This window comes from Fusarium phalaenopsidis (genome assembly GCF_050370095.1).
Source record: "Fusarium phalaenopsidis strain FUZ10S chromosome Unknown contig_32304, whole genome shotgun sequence".
In the NCBI taxonomy this organism is placed as follows: Eukaryota; Fungi; Ascomycota; class Sordariomycetes; order Hypocreales; family Nectriaceae; genus Fusarium; species Fusarium phalaenopsidis.
Genome location: NW_028145404.1, coordinates 3965515 through 3986885, shown reverse-complemented (window position 1 = coordinate 3986885; position 21371 = coordinate 3965515). Strand labels below are relative to the sequence as shown.

Genomic DNA, 21371 nt, shown 5'->3' with positions numbered 1-21371 from the left:
GAGTTGTTAGTTCTCGACAATTGGAGGAGAATTTCATTTTTCATCTTTGGCGAAACGTAGTTGATTTTAAGGATAACTTGCTGAGACCATCGCGGTGTAGTTTTCTGCAACTGCAAACCTTATTCACATGGGGGCTATTATATACCTGAAGCTTGGATATAAATTTTTAGCTTGTCTTGCTCCTGTGTTACTGCTGCGTAATGTCTGCCAGTGTATGAAGCCTCTCCTGGGCCCTCAGTAAAGCTTCATAACATTCTCTTTAAAAAGAATATGAGTTTTATACAAGAAGGCGCTTTACTGAGATCTTTTTGGCATGGAACAACACAAGCACGATGGCAAGCAAAGTTTGTTGATAGGGTGTTTTTCTTTCCTATTACAAGGGCCTTGTAAGTGAGAGACTGTTGGCATTGGCTGTAATTTGGCATCAAACAGCCCTTTTTCTGAGTTCTAACATCCGAAAGCAGCCATTGTGTGTCCTACGAGAACCCAGACAGGACTGAAGTTGGTGCTTGAACACTCTAATCGTGTCTGCGGTCATTGTGACTCTGATTGGCTTGAATTCGTGAATAACCTACTATTCATTCAAGCCAATCATCATGTCTCACCGGCTCATTCAACCCCATCCTCACCGTGCTGAATCTCAGATCCCCGCACAAAGTAAGCAGGCTCCGATATCGTCATACCCCCGGTAAACATATTGCTTCCGCCCCACCCGAGCCAGCAAACAATGATAACATCGTGCAACCGGATGAGGTGAGAGGGCGTTTTTGAGGGTCAGGGGAGGCGCAATGACATATTCGTGCTGTTGATCGACAGGTCAGCCCGTGGTTTTCATTGTACTCGATATCAGTGAGGTCCCCCCTAAGTCATCAATCTCCCTCACACCTGCCAGCGAACCCGGGCTTCTTTCCCCTGCAAGGGTCTTGCTTTTTTTTCGTGTCCCATCGCACCACTTCACCGCCTGCCGCTCCATATATCCCCTGGGGATTGCCTCATCGACAGCGCCGCCATGTCTTTCTCGCAAGTCCCAGATGAAATAATACAGCATCTGCTCTATTACATTTCACCCGAAGATACCCTCGCCAGTTTTCAGCTCATCTCGCATCGTCTGAGGCGGCTGGCCAATGAACCTCTTCTATGGAGATATCATTGCCAGAGCAACTTCAAATTCTGGCACCCAGAGCATCGCTTCCATCAGCGGCTGAGGGATAGGGCGCCCGCGACCCCGTGGAAGAAGCTATTCATCATTCGCAAGTGTCGAAATGCTCAGATCAACCGTCTCTTGGATGAGATCCTTGCCACCAAAGTTGGCCGGCTAAGGAGATTCGAGAAAGTCTGCAGACTTGGCTATGACGCCAAAGACTTTCTGCTAGAGCAGTGCGACGCGGGTGATGCCATCGATGATCATCTGGCGCGACGGTGAGAGCCTGGCGGATCACAACTGAAGCTCCACATGACGCTGACACTCGTATAACAGATACTATAGCGGAGCGCTCTTGGATAGCATCCATAGAAGTCTCGCTGTTGAGGAATGGCACAAAATACAAGTGGCAAGTGTAGATCCTGGTGCCCATCCTTCGGGCTTCGATCTCGAAAGAGTACTAGGTGCCTTTGATTTATTTGTGCTGCATGACCAACCAGGCGATATTGACGATGTACGTGGTTGCATTTTCTTCCTTCAAGCTTCTGTATTAATGAGATGTATCAGATTGGTCGCATCCTTGATTCCAAGGCTGCTGAATTCCGCAACAGTAGGCCAGATATCGATGTCTTGACAACGCGGCAAAAAGCGTTGGCATTGAACCGCTGGCTTCGTATCAACAACCTCACAGGTTTGCAGCACCCCGAGCGTTACCGAAACCTCAGGAACTGCCTTATCGGCCAGGCACTGCGCCATGAGGATCATGACTCCATCCCCATCATCTCCAGCGCCATCTTCTGTTGTATTGCTCGGAGGCTGGGTCTGCATGCCGAATGCTGCGCGTTCCCAACTCACGTCCACGCTATAGTCTTTGCGGAACAGGGCAAAACTCTGGAAGGCGCCCCTGTTTCTCAGCCCAATGTGCCCCTGGAAAGGATGTACCTTGACCCTTATGGCTCGAGCGAGGAGGTGCCAATGGCCGACCTGCAGGCCATGCTTGCTCGGCTGGGATGGCAGACGAGCACCGATGTCTTCCTGGCTCCCGTGAGTCCTATTGCCATCGCGACGCGGACGGCGCGAAACATCAGAGCTACGGCTGCCCGGGTGATGGAGGCCCGAGACCAGGCTGATCCTGGACTCACACAGCTCATCACGGGCAACGACAGCACCAACATCGACGCGGCTCTCTACTCGGCGCTGTGGGCGTCGCTCCTCCTTACGCCGGCTGACGCCTTTGAGTGGGACGAAGCTTTGGAGCCCTTCCTGAACCGGTTCGCCAAGAGTTGGTGCGAAGACGCCTGGCTGGTTGAGAAGTACATCTTCCCCCGGTACGATCGCTTTGGTCCCTTCCGCGAGAGATTTATGAGGAACAATCCCCGCAGATGGGACAACCCACGTGAAGTGCTTGGTCTAATCGACGAGCTGGACGAGCTGGCACCCCCGGTCCTGCACAGGAATGGAGGGAGGAAGCAGCCGGTGCTCTACAAGATCGGGCAAGTCTTCAAACACCGGCGTTACGGCTGGATCGGTGCTGTCAACGGTTGGACCGACCAGGGTACGCGAAGACTGCCCATGCCACACACCGTGGCCATTGACGAGACGCTCGACGATAACAGCGATACAGAACTACCGAACCTGGTGCGTCCTCGCAACCGGACGTTTTACACGTGCGTGTAAGTAATGACCCTGATGTTGTTCTGCTGTGGCGCGCTTGACCTGACTTGACAATAGCCGCACATCAGGACCCGAGAGGCACGTTGTCGCTGAAGACAACATCGTCCTCATCCAAGACCCCAGCGAGGTCCCCAAGAGCCTCTTCCCGCAAGCTGGCAAGTTCTTCAAGAGATTTGACGCCGATACGTGCAGCTTCGTGTCCAACATCACGGAGCAGTACCCCGACGACTGAGAAGACCAGGTTCTCCCCCTTTCGCGTCCCCGTTTGCTTGTCCCATTTCCTCATTTCTCTTCTTCAGCATGCATACACGGTGTCCAGCGACAAGGGGGTCTCATCTTAGACGCATCGAGGGAGCTTGGCTGGCGTTGGAAAAAGGGATGATTTGGCGTTTGATTCAACTCACAAAAGCGAGGCTGGGGGATTTATTTCATGGTATATAATGATCGAAATTGGCATGTTTTCTTCAAGTTTGAGACGTGATTAAGTTGTTCGACATGCATTTATTCGTTACTGGACAACCCCGTGTCCGTCGAAGCCATGGCCAAGAATCTTCCAAAACGAGTCCAGTACACTGAGTCCCAATACGTGATGCCAACATGGACCCCTTACAGTAACCTCATGATGCCTTGATGACGTCCTCTAACACGCCCTTCTCGGCAAGCTTGGTCATCCACTTGTGAAGGGCAGGACCAAAGTCTTTCTTGCGGCCCTTGACGCGCTGTTCGTCATCCGCTTTGGACATCAGTTCTGCGCGGTACTCGCCCATCGCGGCCTTGACTTCTATGACAAGTTCCTGATGCAGTTCATAGGCAGCACTGGTGTCGAAGTCTGGCTGCTTGATTTTCGCCCGCAAGTCTTCGGGAATGTCCAAGTTGGTGATGTCCTTCGGCTTGAGATTGAACTCGGCAAGGCGGCTCTCATCTCTAATGTCGAGAGGGTTTGGCTCGGCGGAGGTGAGTTCTGAAAAGGAAGAGTCTGATTGCATTTGGGCGTGAAGATGGTGAAGAGACGCGGCGGCACGCGCAATGGTTTGTGTGTGAGTGGAAAGGGGGCTTCGGCAAAGTGCGAGGAGGTTGAAGGAGAGCTGGTTCTCTTCGTATTGTAGCATCCGGCCTTCGATTTGGGGCCTTGCTACAGTGGTCCAGTCGCCGCCTTCAGGTACAGGATCTAGGCGGGAAAGGTAAGCAAATGGCTATTGTAATGGCTTCTGTTCATAGACACTTACCCAGCCTGTTTGGTTTACTTTGAAGGCCGTCAAGTTCCCAGACGTATCCGCCCGCAGGAACGTAGGCGATGAAATGGAACCCATAATCTGACTTGACCTTTTTCTTCCTGGTGGGCGCTCTCTTCCCTTTCCGTGGCGCCGCACGCTTTCTTGTCGTTGTGGTTTTGGCCTCGGAAACCTCATTTTCCAAGCACAGATCGGCGTTAAGGTGATCCATGCGACGGGTAAAGGAGTTGTGGATGGTGCGGATGAAGGTATTCTTGCTGAGCTGACGGCCACGGAGGGCAGTGTTGAGGTTTCTGGTTGATTCCTTGAAATCTTGTAGCTTGTCACCGAGATCAAGACCGTCGGCGTTCATGACGATATTCAGCATGGCGACAGTCGCACACGCATTGTCGGTTGTCTGTCCAATGTGAGACCACGGCTGAGGCAAGAGGTAGGCATCGACTTACTTGGTTTGCGAACCACACGTCACTTATATCTTCCTCCTCGTTTACCTGATCGTATCCAGGGACATATTGAAAGAGAAAGATTAAGCCGTATACTGGCTGCCTGCAGACGATGAGCGAGAGTTGGGAGGGGTAGTGTGACGGGTCAAACTTGCGGTAGAAGCGCCAGAGAATCTTGATCAATTGTGAAAATCTCTTGCGCCTTGACGTCCTTGACACCGAGATCTCGTAGAATGATGTTGAAAAAGGCCTAAAAGGTTAGATTTTCGAGCGCATCGAAGGACACCAGGCACTTACCGGCTCCGACTCGAGGGCTATCCACCCCTCCCACTCTTGGATATCCTCCTGAGATAGCGGCGCCAGCGCCTCATTGAGGAGTAGTTGCCCAGATTCCTTGCTGACGGCATTGTTCGCCTCGTTGGCGGCCTCGCTAGCCTTGCGCTTTGGGTTTCGCCTCGGCTCGCCCATCGTCCATGGAGCGTCGGCAGTCTTTAGAGGCTTCGCGGCAAGACGCCGAGACCGACGCACAGGAGGGGGACTTGGTTGAGCGTCTTTGCACTGCGGCGGCTTGTCAGTTGGTGTTTCATGCTCCATGGTCATTTCGCGCAGTAGATGTTCGCTGGGAGAGTGAGGAAAAGAGGTCGGTAGCGGAGTGGAAGCTGGCACCGTCATGAAGTAGCACATGGAGGTGCTTTGGTACCAAGTGCGGGCGGCTTCAGGCTCTTTGTTTGATGCTTGTACGCCATACTCTTTCGAATTATTCATATCGAGGCAGCTCCCGTCGTTATCCATTCGTTTGCATGTCGGGGTGGTCAAGTCGCCGCCCGAAACCCCAGGCATTCAATCAATCAAGCGCAAGGCTCTCACAACGATATGGCAGGTGTCACACACGACACAAAGGATGATGGCATCCACCTCGAATCATCATGAAATGAGAAAGTGGAAAATTTAACTTACAATTGCTATGTCTAGGACACTCTCAAGCTGGCTCCGTTTGACCTCGGTCTTATACTTCTAGCCTGTGTATAGCTCAGCTGAGCTTCAGCCCCTTTGCGATGATAAGGATGTTTGATCTGCATAGGGACGAGGCGCGAACAAGACCGAAACAATGTCGCGGCATGAAGATGATATCAACAGCGGTGTTAGTTAGGGGATATCATATACTGGAAGCTCTGCCGTGGCACGCGATCATGATTAAAAGAATGAGCGGCACCTCCTGGACGTTGAAGGGAGCTTGCCCGTTTGCTTGGTCTGAGGGTGGAAGCCCCATGGCCTGGTCCAATCACATGAGAATATTTGTTGTTTCGAGCGCGAACTTGCAGGTGGCCAGCCAATCAATTGGGGGACAAGAGCTGCAGCAAACACGGCCGGTACCTGACTTACCGACGAGATACTCAATCTCTCACCTGAAAAACCTTCAATGCCAAGTATTTATGAGATCTTTATGGAGCTTTCATCTTATATATCCCATGAGTAACCTGTGCCTGAATGAGGTGGTCAATTCGTACCAAGGTACATCTGATCGCCAGCACCTTCACTGTACCTACCTAGGTACCTAAGGTGAGGAACACTCAGGTGCCTAGGTAGGTATGGTTTCGCCATGAGGTTTTTTGACAATCTGTAAAGAAGACATGAAAGAAGAAGGTACAGATTCTCCTATACCGTATTCTTTCATTTTTACTTTGATACCGTGTTTCCTTGGCCGCCATATCATCAGGTGCATGGCCCTGAAGCTGGACCTGGGTACCCCTGCCAGGCACTGCTGGTGCCTTAGCTCAGAGGTACCTTAGCTAGGCGCGTCTCGACGTGACGCATTAGCTGGAGGTCCCATAGGCTCTCAAAGGAATTTCCATTGTCCGCCCGTGAAAACTACATTCAAAACATCGACCGCCAACAACGCACCCGCGCTTCTTCAACATCCACGACGCGCAACAAATCCGTCGTCCTCTTGCGCCCCGATCGCCTAGGCTGCGACTTCGCTTGCCTTTCCATGCTTTCCTTTTAGTCGCTGCCTCCTTACTCCCCGGAATGCGAATGCCATGAGCGCATCGACTCCCCGCCTGCGGTCTGGGTTTCCAGCTACCCCAGCTACCACCGCTCGACGATACCACGATCAACAGCAGACTCCTACTTCTACCGGCTCGACATCTTCTGCAAAGGCACCGAGGTCTCCAGCCCTGCCTCTCGCACCCGAAAATGTTCAAGCGCACGCCGCCGCGAGCCAGCCTGTCATCCCCTTGACCGTTCTCGATGCCCCCCAGCAACGACTCTACGCCTTTGGTGTTTACGTCCTGTTGTGGGCGTGGAAGCTCTACGACTGGCTCCAGGTGCTCGAGGATGGCGATACTTCTTGGTTCCTATTCTTAAAATGGATCTTTATCGACTTTGCATTTCTTTTCGGTGTTCCAGAGCTCAGGATACCATGGCTCGAGCTCTCGCAGCCCGTTGTCACCACCGTCTTCTCTTTGCACCTTGTACTCAACTATATGCTCATGTTTAATATTCCGGTAAGTTGCCTAGGCCACGGTCTGATTGTCTCAAGACTAATTTGTACATCTAGATCCCGTGGCAATCGTGGCTCCTCGGCTTCGTCAAAGTCCTCTACGACCGTGAAATTTCCATCTCCGAGCGCGGTGTCAAGGTGTCGAGCATCCTCAACAACCACTCCCTCATTATGGGAAAGCAAATCATCAACATCTTGCCTGAGGGTTCCGCTGTCCTCAATCCTGAGGGAAAGCCATTCTGCTTGACCACCAAGCCTCGGAACGTTGCGTCCTTGCCGATTTATTTCAATGCCACCATCCCTGCCGAAATCGAGCTGATCCGAATCGACCTCGAGACAAACAAAGAAGAGACGATCAAGATTTCGCATCGTGAAGTCGGCAAGGTGGCCAAGCAAATTCGAGAGCACACCGCCGACCAGACCACTTCTGGCTTTCAGTGGGACTACCCGGTTAAGAAGCCAGGCGTCTACCGACTTGGAAAGGTTTTGGACGAGTACAAGCTTGAAGTTCAGCGGACCATCAAGGACACATACGTCGTGCCCTGTCCCCAGGCCAGAATTAGAGCTTCTGAGGACAACGAGCGTTGTATCCAGGACCTTTCCAACCTCGCACTGGACGTATACGGCACGCCTCCTCTGAAGATTCTGTACAGCCGTACAATCAATGGCAAGGATCACAGCTTCCACTTTCAGCATCTCCAACCTGATGGCTTCTCTTCGCCGCTTCTTGGCGCCTCCTCAGGCCTTGTTCCAGAGGATCCAGACGACATCTCGTGGGTCAGCCCACGCAAGGTCACTGTCGGCCTCAACGAATCAATGACATCCTCGGGCGATTGGGAATATTCGGTTGATGAGGTCCACGACGCCTTTAACAACGTGGTCAAGTATGCTGAAACTAATGATCAAGGCGAAAAATCAAAGTCAAAGGCCCTGACCCGCCAGTTCAAGGTCAAGGAGCGTCCCAAGGCCCGTCTGGATGGCTGTGATTTGCGCAACCCCGTCAAGGTTGCCAAAGGAAACACCGCTAGGCTTCCTGTTAGCTTCTCCATGGCCGGTCCCAACGATGACACCTCGTATGAGATCACTTGGGAGTTTTCCCCCATTGATTCCCTCACCAACAGCGGAGATCATGGAGACGAGGTGTCGGTTGGAAGCTATTCGGCTAGAGGTGGCAAGGACAAGCCGTTGGTCTCAGAGCCCGGTCTGTACACTTTGAAGTCTGTGTCCAGCGGAGCTTGCAAGGGTGAGGTTCATGAGCCCTCTTCCTGCCTCCTTCTGAACCCCCTGGAGCCCTCTCTCTCTATCCGCTCAGAGGACATTCCTGACAAATGTGCCGGCAACTCTATCGGACTCCGAGTGGATCTGGATCTCGTTGGTACTCCTCCTTTTGTTGTCCGGTATGATGTTGTCACCGATGGGCATGTTGACAGACAGGTCCATCGCGTCTCGGGACTTCGATCTCAACTGGAGTTGGTACCCAAGATGGCGGGTCGCCACAAGTATGTCTTCAAGTCTATCGACGATGCTATCTATCAAAATCTGCCTCTCAGTGGCGATGACAAGGTCTTGGAACAGGTTGTCAAGCCTGCAGCCTCGGCTATGATAGCCAGCTCTAGCAAGACCATCAGCGCCTGCTTGGACTCCGAGGTTGAGCTTGATGTGGTTCTCTACGGCGACGCTCCTTTCAATCTGGAGTGGGAGATTGTTCATGACGGAAAGCGAAAGTCGGAACGAGTTACGGGTATTGAGGAGAACACGTTCAAGATCAAGACGGCGACACTGAGCAAGGGTGGAGAGTACATCCTTGCCTTGAGCAGCGTCCAGGATACACGTGGCTGCCGAACCTTCCTTCAGGATCAGGTCAAGATCGCTGTCCGACGACAACAGCCCCGGGCTGCCTTCGGCTTTGTTGAGCACAAGCAGAAGATTATGGCTGTCGAAGATACACCGCTGCGCCTGCCTCTGCGTCTCCAGGGAGAGCCCCCCTTCAACATCCAATACAGGAACCTCGACGGCTCAGGCGAGGTGATTACCAAGCAGGCAAAGAGCGCCAACGACTTCCTGCTCGTCAGGACTCGAGGTACCTACGAGCTGATTGAGGTTCGTGATAACCAGTGTCCTGGATCTGTCGAACCCTCTGCGTCCAAGTTCGAGGTGGATTGGTTCCCGCGACCCGAGATTTCCCTCGTCGAGTCGGCGAGCATTAGCCCCAGCGATGGTCTATTTGTCAAGCAGGACGTCTGTGAAGGAGACATCGACGGTTTCGAGGTCAACCTCAAAGGTAAGTCGAATTTGTTCATGTTCTGGCCTAGTTTTCTAACATATTACAGGATCACCTCCCTATCATGTGCAATACGAGGTCAGGCACAAGTCATTCCAAGGCTCCAGCGCCATCAGCAGGAAGGAATTCGATGCTGCCCTCTCAAAGGCAGCCATCTCAATGGACACCCTCAAAGCCGGCGACTACACGTACAAGTTCTCGGCTCTTGCGGATAATCTCTACAACAGCGACAAAAACTTTAGCCCTCTCATCATCCAGCAGCGGGTCAATGCCAAGCCCTCGGCCGTCTTCACGAAGCCCGGGCAGTCGTTCAAGTACTGCATGGAAGAGCAGGAGCAGGAAGACAAGATTCCCCTCACCCTCACCGGTGTTGCCCCCTTCTACGTCGAAGTTGAGATCAAGCACCAGGCTGGTTCTCCTCCTGAGACCTACCGCATCCCCTCCATCGACTCTAACTCGTATGGTATGAGAATTCCCCGTCAACACCTCCGCCTTGGCACACAGCAGGTCCGCGTTCGTACCGTCCGCGACGCCCGTGGCTGCCAACGCAAGTACGAGATTGGCGGACCTTCGGTTCAGATTCAGCTCTTCGAGGCGCCATCAATCTATCCCCTCGAGTCCCGACGCGACTACTGTGTCGGTGAGCGTATCGCTTACACACTCTCTGGAACTCCTCCTTTCGATATCACCTACGACTTCAACGGTAAATGGAACGCCAAGTCCCAGACGACCAACTTCCGCCGTATCGCTGAGAAACCCGGCGAGTTTACGATCACTAGCATCTCGGACAAGGCCAGCGAATGCCGCGCCGCCGTCAACATCCCCAAGACGATTCACCCGATGCCCAGCGTCCAGATCAGCCGCGGCAAGCAGTCCCGCGTGGACATCCACGAGGGCAACGAGGTGGACATTCTGTTCGAGTTCTGGGGCACACCTCCTTTCGAATTCACCTACACGCGTAGCACCAACGCCAAGAAGGGCCATCGCAGCTCTGTCCTCGAGACGAGACACGATGTTTCGTACGAGCACAGCAAGGTGGTCAAGGCGAGCCAGGAGGGTACGTACGAGGTTGTGGCCATCAAGGACAAGTACTGCTCGTTTTCGACGCTGCAGGTAGAGAAGAGCGAGAAGAGGTAAACGAACGAAGTAATGGGTTATTTGTATGCGCCAGAAATAGTTTGAAAATCGAAGGGTTGGTTGCTCGACTGTAACTTGCGCTGCCAGGGAAAGGATAGGTAACGACGAGGGGGGAACAATGAGTTGTATATATGCATCTATACCATGGCACGGCGTTTGATTAGGGACAGATTATGTTGAATAGTACAATTTCTTAAGATGGGTGTTCTTGAGGTCATTGTTCAATCTCATGATAAGTCGATTGGAGGTGTTCTCCTTCATGAGTATCTTGTTGATACCACACAATACTATCTATACGACAAGTATAACTGAGTTCAGATTCTAAAGCCATCAAGATATACCTGGGGTTGGTAGAGAAGATTACCTACCTAGATAGATGCAAGTCTGTACCTTCCATTTCGTATCAACACACATAAGTAGGGAAGGGAAGAGGCGCAGCACCTACGCCCGGATTCTGCCTCTTACATAATCCCTGGAGATAACCTCAAGTTTGTTTCAACTTCTCTCCTCCATCATTAATTCATATTCTCTCGTAATTGCGTTTTCTCTTTTCCGGCACTGATTACCACCTTGTTTCCTCACATGACCCTTTCTCGGCCTTGATCTTGCACCACGACTGAAAAGCACTCCAGGATACCCTTACTTAAAGCTAAAGACGTGCTTCGATGTTGCGGTAACTGTCGGATCAACAGCTTCCTCTACCGACTCTCGAAGAACGAGCAGCTCATATGTCACGATAATGCGGCACACGATGGCACTAGCCATTAGGCGTGCCACAATGGACAAGCTGTCGTTGATTGACACGAACTGGATACTGGAGAAGACCATAGTGCCATATATGATGTGGCAGGCTGTGGATATGGTGGTGATGAGGGACATAGAGAAGAAGCTCAGCGACTCGGGGTGAATGGTGAAGATGATCCTGGAACGTCGGGCCATGAGGTCGATCTGACCCTTGGCCACACTCACTGGCCAGGAGCCCCGTGTCATCTCCTCATCGACCGACTTAACCTCGGAAGACACTCGCATTCGCAGCGCTATACCAGCCATGAAGTGGATGAAGACGCCGAGAAAGGCCCAGAGAAGAGCCAGGTATTGGGAATCGGGGAGTACTATGAAGATGGTTCCGGCTCCAAGTCGATAAGTCAGTTCTGCGATGTTTGCGATGGAAGCACCAGCGAGGCAGTAGGATATGGCCGTGATGAACGGGTCAAGTCGTCGCATGGCGTCTGGCCGCTGGCGTGATCTTTCCCTGAGACTGTCGATGATGGAATTATACTCGGACGATCGGTATGCGTTGAGGGCAGGCGAGCCGACGGCGAGGGCAAAGGCAAGCAAATGGCGACGACCAACAACCGACACCATGGTAGTCTCCTGCGGCCTGACACCGAGAGTCGCGATGATTGTGGGTGCAAGGCCGAGGACGATGGCAGCGGCAGACATCTTGGACTTGATGAACTCGGGGGTATGATCGAAGATGCACTCAACCATCTCCCTGGTCATGGTTACGTCGTTCTTAAATATACGGAGGCCCGGGCTAACGTTGGACTCATTGCGACGATCCTGAAGATATAGGGCGTACGTCTCGGAGCAGTTGTTGTGGATGATTTCTTGCAGGCCGCGGTTGTAGGTGGAGTAGAAGTGTTCCATCGGGTTGCTCCACGAGGCAGAGACTGGGGTGACGAGCATCGAAAGGCACAGGACCAGGAGGGCCATGGCCTGGACGAGATTGCTGTGGCCAGCCATGGAGACGACGACGACTGCTCAAGTTGGTGGCTTGCTTCGACGGCGGGTTGAGAAGACTGGCTTGCAGAAAGCACGAACTGACGCCAGAAACCTTTAAAGAATCAACACCAGGGCATCAGCTCACAACCAGCCCTACGACACTGCAACTAAAAATATCCTTCAGCCCAGCGCAGCTTGCAACCTAATCTGGACAGAAGTCGACACGCAGATGCAGTTCTTCCCTGCACGGGGTAAGCAGCTGGTGCAGCTGCAACGGAGCACATCCGAAAGAGGCATTGTGCTGCGACAAGACGCGGCTATGGCGAGGCGACTATTCGAGAGTTCATGAGCATGTTGATGGATACAGCAGCTAGACTTTTGCTGCAAACCCGAGCGTTTCATGCCCTTGTCTGATCAAGTTGGGCACGTCTACTGACAACCGGGGGCATTCAGCCCTATGGCAGCATTGACACATTTGGGGCATTGGCTGTTCTGCGTGTTGTTGCTGAGAGAGAGGGTTTGGCTGTGCAAAGGGCCAGGATGAGGTGATTCATGCTGGTCAGCTCCTCAGCCGCATGATGAATCTCCACGTGGACTTGACATCACGCAACGAAGAGCAAAAGCTTGTCGAGCTTTGCTTCCATCGCAGGAGCTGGGCCGGCAAGTGGTGGACAGAACATCTTAGGACATGTTCAAAGCCAGGCTGGATTGTTCGAAAAGAGGGAGCCGAGATTCAACACCTCGCACTCTCGGTACGACCGGGCTGGACCAGCCCAGGCATGTCTGAATCCCGATCCGTGGATCGAAATGTCTTTGATCTTGGACGTTGATGACGTGTGGGCAACGGCTTATTCTTCTAGAATCCCAAAGGAAAGGGCCAACCCGTTTCACGCAGGACCATGAGCTCCGCCCCCCTTACATCTGTGGAGAGACCAGTTCACACGCATCAGGTCCAGAGCTGGAAACCAGCTGAGGTTATACGAAGCCTGAGGGGAATGGAATTGGCCCATCCCTGCAACGCTTACCGCGCATACTGAGCTGTGGTTCTAGGCCATGCTACCATGCCGTCACGGTCAAATCCTCGGGTCATGGTGACATATCACCCTCCCTGGGGATACACTTGCGTTACCCTCAGGTCCAGGGTCTCGACTAGCTTTCGCCCAAACGGCATGTTGGGCTTATGTGCGTGTGTGTTGCACCAAAGCAAAAGCACCCGACCCTTTCCGCCTGGCCATGACCGACTGGACGCCAGAGTTGCACGAGAAGGAAAAAGACCCCAGCCTGGAACAGAAAGGGACAACCCTTGAGATGCAGGAGGAGCATCTAGAGCTCATGCTAGCAGGGTCCTCGGACGATTATGATGACGCAGTCGACGTCATTTCCCCATTTCCGCACGTCCTGGCCTCTCGGTAGTGCTGTGTCTAGAACTTCTAGCTTCAACACCAAAGCAGAGTCGACGACACCCCAACCCAGAAGGATCCAGGGGGATCGACATGATGGAGGGTCGCGTTGTTGATTGTTTGTTTGCACTGCCACCACCCGATTTAATGCATTTCTCATCTTTGGAGGTTTGGTTGTGTTGACTTGGGGGTGGTATCGGGGTGATACAAAAAAGCCACTTGGGATGTGTCAACAGCCTGGATGTCACTCTGAGCTTCAGCAACAAGACACGTATCTTACGGAACAAGAGATGGATCAGAAGACAGGGTTCACCCATACAATTGTCAGCATGGGCAAAGTCGGCAACCGAGAACCGGGGCCCGGATGAAAAAAAAGATGACAGTTCACGACCCATCATGCAACGGTCCAGCCAAGCGAGCAGGCAGAGCCGTTGATACCACCCGTCCAACGGCGGAACTACAAACTACCGGTGCAGAGGAGAGTAGCTAACCGATTAGTTAGCAACTGCCTACGCAATCAGTTAAATTCCCTCTTTCTTGGCGAGCAGCGAAGCGGGTGTCACGGAAATCCGCATGTCGAAACATCCATCACCAACCCCACCCGTCGCGACGGTCCAGAACTCGATGGACCTGCACCTCCCTGTGCCACACCTGGACAATCCTGGGAAAAAAAAGGCAAAGGGACCGTTGCTAAACTGCTACGTACTGCGAGGAGTGGCAGGTATATATCGTTGCGACCGTCCGTCCGATCCGTTCCTTGCAACCCTCCTGTTCTGTCAACTCTTGTGTATATCCGTCGACCAACACTAAGCAACCTATGTATTGGCCTATCCGACTATTCGAGGAATTCGACATTCAAAGCCTCATGACAATCTTGCTTCACCTTTCACAGCTCGTCTTTTGCTCATCTCAATGTCAATCCGTCTTTGAATCCATCAGGGCTGGCAAACAGCCCCTCCAATGGTAATATAATGATATTATACGCAGGTATCAAGCAAGTGTCATCAGGCATATACCCCGAAAATCGATCCATATACGCGCCGTCCGTCACTTGCTCGCAGACGGGCAACTCGCCGACCCGCCGCTAGCAGTCAAATAATCCCAAATTCATATCCTCCTCTTTGCTAAATGCCATCGTCATGACCCGAACGAATCAAGAGACTTTCTTCTCTGAATCACGGCAACTACGACAAACTCTTTCTCCCCAGAGATCAGACCCGACCAGACACATCGGCCCACGACGGTCATGGTTCATGCCATTCGCGCCTCAAACGCCATACTCCTCATCATATAGTCAAGTGTGCTGTATGTACACTTTGACAAAGATCAAACGACGCAACCCATTCGAAACAAACGCTTACACGTAGGTGCGCTGTCGCTTTTCTGGCGGACTTTGGCCATCCATGCGCCCTTGGCTCGGCGCGCCTTGCGAGATGCCTCCGGGAAAGTTGGCTCGGGTTGCGCTGGCCGGTGTCAGGCCGTAGTTGGCTCCATTCACCATGCCGTATCCCTGGTCCATTCCTGTTGTCATAGGCGAGGCCTGAGGCATCTGTCCGGGCGACCACGTCGAGCCGGTCGCAGGGGGCGTTGGAGTTGTCTCGAACTTGAACGTTGTTCCACCGGGTGTCGTCAGGTTGTTGGGAGGGTTCATGTATCCTGCACCGCCCACCACGTATCCCGAGCCGGACTCTTGTTGGGTTGAAGGGTCGTAATTCTTGAGGAGATAGCTCAAGTGATTCTCGACAATCTTCTGCATCCCACTCTTGGTGAATGGCTTGGCCAAAACTCCATTCATGCCTGTTCGCAACCTCTATTAGCCCATGTCTGCCGAAAGCCTCGTTACGATCTATGCTTACCGTGCTCGAAATAGCAGTGGACTTCGTCTGACCGAATGTTGGAAGTCATAGCCACGATGGGAATCGCCGGGCAGTCCTGTCGGATGTACATGGTTGTCGAGACACCGTCCAGTCTGGGCATGATGATATCCATAAAGATCATATCGAAATGATCGCGGCCAACACTCGTAACCCTGCTATACGCCTCGGCACCGTTTTGCTATTTCAACAGTCAGTCGGGTTCAACCAAAAGGCAATATCGAGAATCAGAGTCACATACAGCATGCTCGACTTCACATCCCATCGACTTGAGGAACTTGATACCAATCTTGGCGCAGGTCGGGTCGTCCTCGACGAGGAGAATCCGTGGCTTCCTCGACGCCCACATCAAGGCAGAGTTGCTAGAAGAGTTGGAGCTCGTTTGGGACTGAGCGCTGATGGGTTGGGGGGCGGGCACTTCCTGCATGGCATTGCCGCTGGAATCATTGGGGATCGCATAGGGGATCTTGTGGATGTGGTCCGAGTGGAAGGGGTCAATGCCGACCGTCTGGCCGACAGGGTACACGGGATATCGGTTGATATCGTTCATGGGATCGTGCATCATGGGCATCGACGCCTGCGGAATCACAACCGCCGAGTCAGCCGGAGATCCATACACGCCCTGGAGACGCTCAAGCTCTCGGTCAGCAATCTGATCCGGTGTGACGCTGGACAGGAGCTCGCGGGCTCGTCGCAGCTCAGGCGCCGACTCATCTGAGCCATCCAGAGGTGAGGTGCCGACGTTGAGGTGCATCGACTGCTGCTGGTGGCGATTGCCAGAGGTGGAGAGGAAGTTGAGCATCTCGTACTGAGACTGCTTCTGCGCGTTCAGCATCTTTTGCAGCGTCAAGACCTCGTTTACAAGCAGTCGGTTGGTCTGGGAGACCTCGGTAAAGAGTTCCTGGAGCTGCTGCACTTGTTGCTGCGTGGCCGTGAGTTGCTCATTCATAACACTGATGTGGTGGCTAGTTGTGAAATCCTCCGTCGCCTGGGTCCTACGAGGAGCTGGCGCTTTTCGGCGGATGTTATCCAGGTCATCTTTGCTGCCGACTCTAAAGTTGGGATGCTTAAACTCGAGCGTCTGCGCGCATAGTTAGCGCGAGGGATGAATCCTTCAGTGAACAGCTAGCACTCACGTTGGCGCCATTCGAGGCGGATCCGCTGTCATTCGTCTGCCGGACTTTGTGAAAATCGTACTTGTTCAGCTGGCGGACAAAGCTCGCCATGTTGCTGTGCTTGAAATGCTTGGGAAGGATGGAGCGAGTGAATTTTTCATTCTAAGTCTGTTAGCGTTTCGTCACCAAGGTCGCGTGCATATCTATGGACGGCATGGCATACCTCGACAACCACAAATGTATCGCCGTCCTTGCCCCATCGAGCAACATCTTGATGTGCTGGATCCTCAAGCATTCTTAGCTTGGTCAGTATTATTCATAGTAGGACGCTGTGATTGTAGCCATACCGATACAGCTTGCGAACCTAGAAAAGGAGTATTAGTTGCCGCCCAGCAGACATATCGCCATCCCGTTCACTCACAAATTCGCTGGCATTGCTGCCACCAACCCCAGGGGTTGGGGTTACATCTCCGCCGGACATGGTTTCGGTGCGATGGGGTTGTTGATGATCGTGCGCGATGTGATGCTCTCAATATAGATGATGGTTGTTGACCAGATACTTCGGTTAAAAGTCAAGTCGCCAGTCGACGTACCCGTTGACAAAGAGCCGTTGAGCCAAGCCGAATCGCCGTCCGTCGCTATCCAATCGAGGGTAGAAAAGAGGTCGAGGAAGGTCGGTGGTTGTCTGTTGGCGAAGGCGATAAATTGGAACACGCTAGAGGGCGAGCGGTGATGACCGCAGCAAGGACCGGTGACGAGGATCGAGGGGGTTCAAGATCGACAGTCTCGACGCGCTGGCCGCGAAGGCGAAAGGACGGGGCAGGGCAGTGCAGTGCAGAGAAGCTGTGGCAAAGCGCTGCAAAGGTGAGGCGCCTGCTGGGGGTCTCGTCGCCGAGAGGTTGAGGCTGCGATGCAGGAGGGCCGTCGCAATGGCAAGAACAAGGACAGGAAACGGAGGACGGAGATGGAGATGGAGAATGGGGAACGGGGACAGGGCCTGAGTTGTATCTCAGCAGCATCAAAGTTGGGCGTGCGTGTGGGCACAGGCGTGAGTGGAACAAAACAGCCTGAGCTTGGCTGGCTGTCCCAGGATGGGATGGGATGGGATGCGCCGGGCTGGGCTGGGCAGCTGGGGGGGTTATTGTGACCTATCTCATCGCCCTGTCGAGTGGGCATGGCACAGTGCTTCGTACAGCCCCCCTCTCTTCCAAGTGGATGGCGACTCTCATGGACACTCACTCAGCAGCCCCAGCTAGAGCCAGCCCATGCCCAAGCCCAGGCAAGACCTCGAGAGTAGAGCAGATTTGGCACTTCCCATTCCCACTTCGGCTTGACCAGGGGTCGCTGGGGGGGTCCCTGGGGCCTGTGCTGTGAGCAAGGCGAGGCGCATAGGACGCCCAGCGGAGCGGCAGCAAAGGAGGGAAAAGCTTGAGTCGGAGGGGGCCCTTCCGAGGACGGCTAGCGTCGAGCAAGTATCTCTGTGGGAATGGAGCCTTATTGCGCGAACAAGTTTGGCGGCCGTCGCTGGGGTGTCGCCTTGACGGGGCCAAATCCATAGTTTTGGTCCATCGCGCGCTGACCATTGTCTCTGGTTGGCTGGTCGCACTGAAGATCGCCCCGGACTCAACTGGGTGGCGTCCACCATTGCCCACCGTAGCTGCTTAGACATTATTAGTTAGTGAAGACTTTCGGTTGTTGAGATGGGAAGCCCTGGAAGCATATCCATCCGCTACCATCCTGGTCTCGGCGCCACGTTGATCGTTATTGCGCAAAAAGAACAGCGAGGCCGCCGTTTCCATTGTCTTCAGCTCCAAGCCTCGGATCCCACGGCGTGCCCGTAAGGTACCAACGCGTCCGTCGAATTGTCCTCTGTCCTGTCCTGTCCTGTCCTGTCCCTCGGCTTGGACCCCGATTGTTTCCGGCATCACATTTGTCCCGAGAGCAGACAATTTTGTCTGCCTGGTTTCACCCACTCCAGTGTCGCTCATCCAACCGCCGCACCCTCAAGGATGGACACGCAGTGACACATGATGCAGACCCTCTTCTCTCTCAAGTCGAGTCTGTCTCCCGTGTCCATGCCATGCTGCGCTATGCAGGGAGACAGGTGTGGGTTGTCGCGGACCCTTCAACGCCTGCTGCTCGAAACCTGGAAAACACCCACCCAGGCCGGGGTGATGGTCGATACGAAGGCTGTCGAGCTGTGCCCTTGGACCGCCCAGCTCGTGGAGCCACGTTCCTGGCTGTGATTCCTTTCATCCCGAGGAATGTTAGCCAATTTCCCTCTTCGATCGATGCGGGATGCATGTCGCAACCCACGATTGAGTTCCAGACCCGGTTGTTTGGGTCATTGGTCCGCTATGGACGTTAACTCGAGTCACTAGAGTCAAGAACCCAGCGTGATGTTGCATCGGTCTTGACTCTTGCTCATCTCCCAGATCCGTCGCGCGCTGTTCCTCAGATGCTGCCATAAAGGAGGTATCCTATTGCTTTTTCTCGAGCCATGGCTTCGGTCTGAGTTTGAGGGGGCTAACGCAGTCGTGAGACCCAGATATCAGGGTCAAATCAAGGGTCCGTTTCGAGAATGCGGCTTGTTGATTTGACCCAGAGTCGATAGTGCATCCACTCAAACATCCCAAGGTGAGAAAGGCGGGAGAGATTGGAGGGATCCAAGTGCCGAGAGGAGAAAGGCCCATAATGCAGGAAAGGGGACCATATCAGACCTAGCACAAGGGACCGAGTCCCTTTGATGACAATGGACCTTCCATTGGCTCGGCGCTAGAAGAAAATACGAAGACAACGGCTGTCTGGACTAGGAGCTTGTTGAGAAAACGGGGCGGCTGTCAGTAATTGACTACGCTTGTAGTAGTCAATATTGAAGCAGGAGTCATGATGGCCGAGTACAACCAACGATCCGACTTGGTCATCTGTCTGTCCACCAACCCAGGCTGGTTCCATGGTAGCATCCCCCGTAGGCTCCGTTCGCCTGGAATGGACGCTGTGACTGGGAGAGGAGGCGAGGGAGCAGGCTCTCAGATCTCATTCAGCGGATCTAACCGGGAGAGTGATCGACCAAAGGTGAGAGAACATCCTTGGAGGGCAATTTGGTGCGCGGGAGCGGGCTAGGCAAGGGGTGTGGCTTTGTGGTTTGCTAGCCCAGGTCTTCGGGCAAGATCTTCTCCTCACATGCCGCCTGACGGCCGGGGCATAACTCGCTTAGCTGCGTTCTCTGAGTGGTTACTAGGTCGGATAGTGTGTCGGAGGACCTCGCATAGAGGACCTTTGGAACATGTTTAGAAGCCTTCTTGTCGTGAAGAGATAAGCGGATGTTGAGGAAGAAGAGACAAGCGAGCTGGATGGAGCTTCATGGGACCGTGGCCTGGCCCTGGCTGTTGGTCAGGTGCAGATTTGGAAGGAAGGACGGAAATACAGTGCAGATCGGATAGGGCAGTCGTGGCGCGAACTGTATTTGCGCACTGTACCGAACAGGTCTCTCTGGCCGCCGAATACACTCTCAAGACTTTGAGCAGCGAATTGCGGCAATGAGTCCAAACCCGACATCAGGACAACACATTCAATGATGGTAAAGGACATTCTGAACTGTCCCCTTCGAGATTGCGGGGTCAATGGGCTGCTGTCCCTCTTCCAAAGTGCCCTGGAACTCCAGCCTGAACTTTAGCTGCCAGTCGCAATGCAAGAATCGCTAGGGAGACAAAATCTACGAGTGAGACATGTGATAGGGAAAAACAAAGGAAACAAAGAAACAACAGAGGGCGGATTCGACGCCAGACCACGCAATCATGACTTGACCTGAGACCATCAGCTGTTGCTCTGTCGGCACGCTCGGCCTCGTATAGCAGCCAGAGCGGGAACTGTCTGTCTGGTATTGGAAGGTTTCATCACAATTCGGAACATTTTTGTCTCGGAAACATCCTCGTCGGGGAAACGGCCTCTTCAAGGAGGTTAAAAAGGTCAGACAATTCCAGCCCCAAGACTTGTCAATGCTGACTGAGGTGAGATGCTGTGCGTCTCCAGCACAGCGCAGCGCAGGCATGTCTCTGTCTCCCAAACCACACACCGAAAAAGCAAGCATCCGAAACTCGTCGGACTGCCCAGCGAGCCAGCAATGATTAATGATTAGTATTAGTCCCCCCCAACCGGGCTCGGCCGCACCGAGACGACACCCATCTCTGCTGGTTCGAGAAGGCCTGTCGTGCCTGTCCCATGCGTCCGTCTAAGGCTGTCGATTCTTGTTTAGCTGCCACGAGGCTCAGGCGAAAAAAGGTTGGCTTCACGACGGCGCCGTCAACTGTCAGCTGGTTACACAACTGTCAACCCTTTTTTCTCCTCCCGGGCCAATGAAATGTTGATCGGCATAAGTCAGAGCTTAATTGGGAGGCATGCCCCGAACCGGCAGGTAGGACGGCAGCAAAGGCCAATGGCACCGTATTTGACAGAATCAATCACGATTAGAGAGCCGCGAGGGGAGAGTTTGCCGCATACTGTAGAAATGATGAGTCGGTCGTGCCTGATAACAAGGAAGTTCACAAGAGCTGGAATGCTCACCAAAGTCTATCGAAGCTCATCGTTCGAGGGAGAGTTCCGCCACGGGCCGTGCGGGGCCAACGGCTGCACGCACTCTTGCACTGTAGCACCCCTAGGTGCTTACCTCAGCAAATCACCCCGCACACACCGAAGACTCGGTGAGCTCACCTCGGTGAAGAATTTCCCGTGCGCTGCATGAGGCTCAGGGCCATTGAGTCACTCGCAAGCCCCACGTCGAGCTTTCTTCCTCGTCTTCACAACTCACGCCCACATCACGTCAAGCAGCGTTCATCGCATCGACAAC

At 53.5% G+C, this 21371-nt stretch overlaps 5 protein-coding genes across 5 annotated transcripts; 2 read left to right on the top strand and 3 right to left on the bottom strand.

The window, feature by feature from the left end:
* Positions 1-1009: 1009 nt before the first annotated feature.
* Positions 1010-3047, top strand: LRP88_10501 (Transglutaminase-like superfamily-domain-containing protein; the record flags this gene model as incomplete). Its single annotated transcript, XM_083246957.1, has 4 exons — positions 1010-1419; positions 1478-1655; positions 1709-2814; positions 2873-3047. 4 exons carry the CDS (start codon positions 1010-1012, stop codon positions 3045-3047), a joined length of 1869 nt encoding a protein of 622 aa, XP_083098070.1.
* Positions 3048-3432: 385 nt separating this feature from the next.
* LRP88_10500 (ubiquitin carboxyl-terminal hydrolase) lies at positions 3433-5090 on the bottom strand (the record flags this gene model as incomplete). Its single annotated transcript, XM_083246956.1, has 5 exons — positions 3433-3983; positions 4042-4444; positions 4494-4589; positions 4642-4740; positions 4788-5090. 5 exons carry the CDS (start codon positions 5088-5090, stop codon positions 3433-3435), a joined length of 1452 nt encoding a protein of 483 aa, XP_083098069.1.
* Positions 5091-6529: 1439 nt separating this feature from the next.
* On the top strand, positions 6530-10411 carry LRP88_10499 (uncharacterized protein; the record flags this gene model as incomplete). Its single annotated transcript, XM_083246955.1, has 3 exons — positions 6530-6997; positions 7051-9274; positions 9324-10411. 3 exons carry the CDS (start codon positions 6530-6532, stop codon positions 10409-10411), a joined length of 3780 nt encoding a protein of 1259 aa, XP_083098068.1.
* Positions 10412-11050: 639 nt separating this feature from the next.
* On the bottom strand, positions 11051-12157 carry LRP88_10498 (uncharacterized protein; the record flags this gene model as incomplete). Its single annotated transcript, XM_083246954.1, has 1 exon — positions 11051-12157. The coding sequence occupies one exon, from the start codon at positions 12155-12157 to the stop codon at positions 11051-11053; it is 1107 nt and encodes a 368-aa protein (XP_083098067.1).
* Positions 12158-14893: 2736 nt separating this feature from the next.
* On the bottom strand, positions 14894-17006 carry LRP88_10497 (HSF-type DNA-binding-domain-containing protein; the record flags this gene model as incomplete). The annotated part of the gene is made up of 7 exons (XM_083246953.1): positions 14894-15333; positions 15393-15591; positions 15652-16491; positions 16547-16687; positions 16749-16821; positions 16873-16889; positions 16947-17006. 7 exons carry the CDS (start codon positions 17004-17006, stop codon positions 14894-14896), a joined length of 1770 nt encoding a protein of 589 aa, XP_083098066.1.
* Between the last annotated feature and the right edge of the window lie 4365 nt (positions 17007-21371).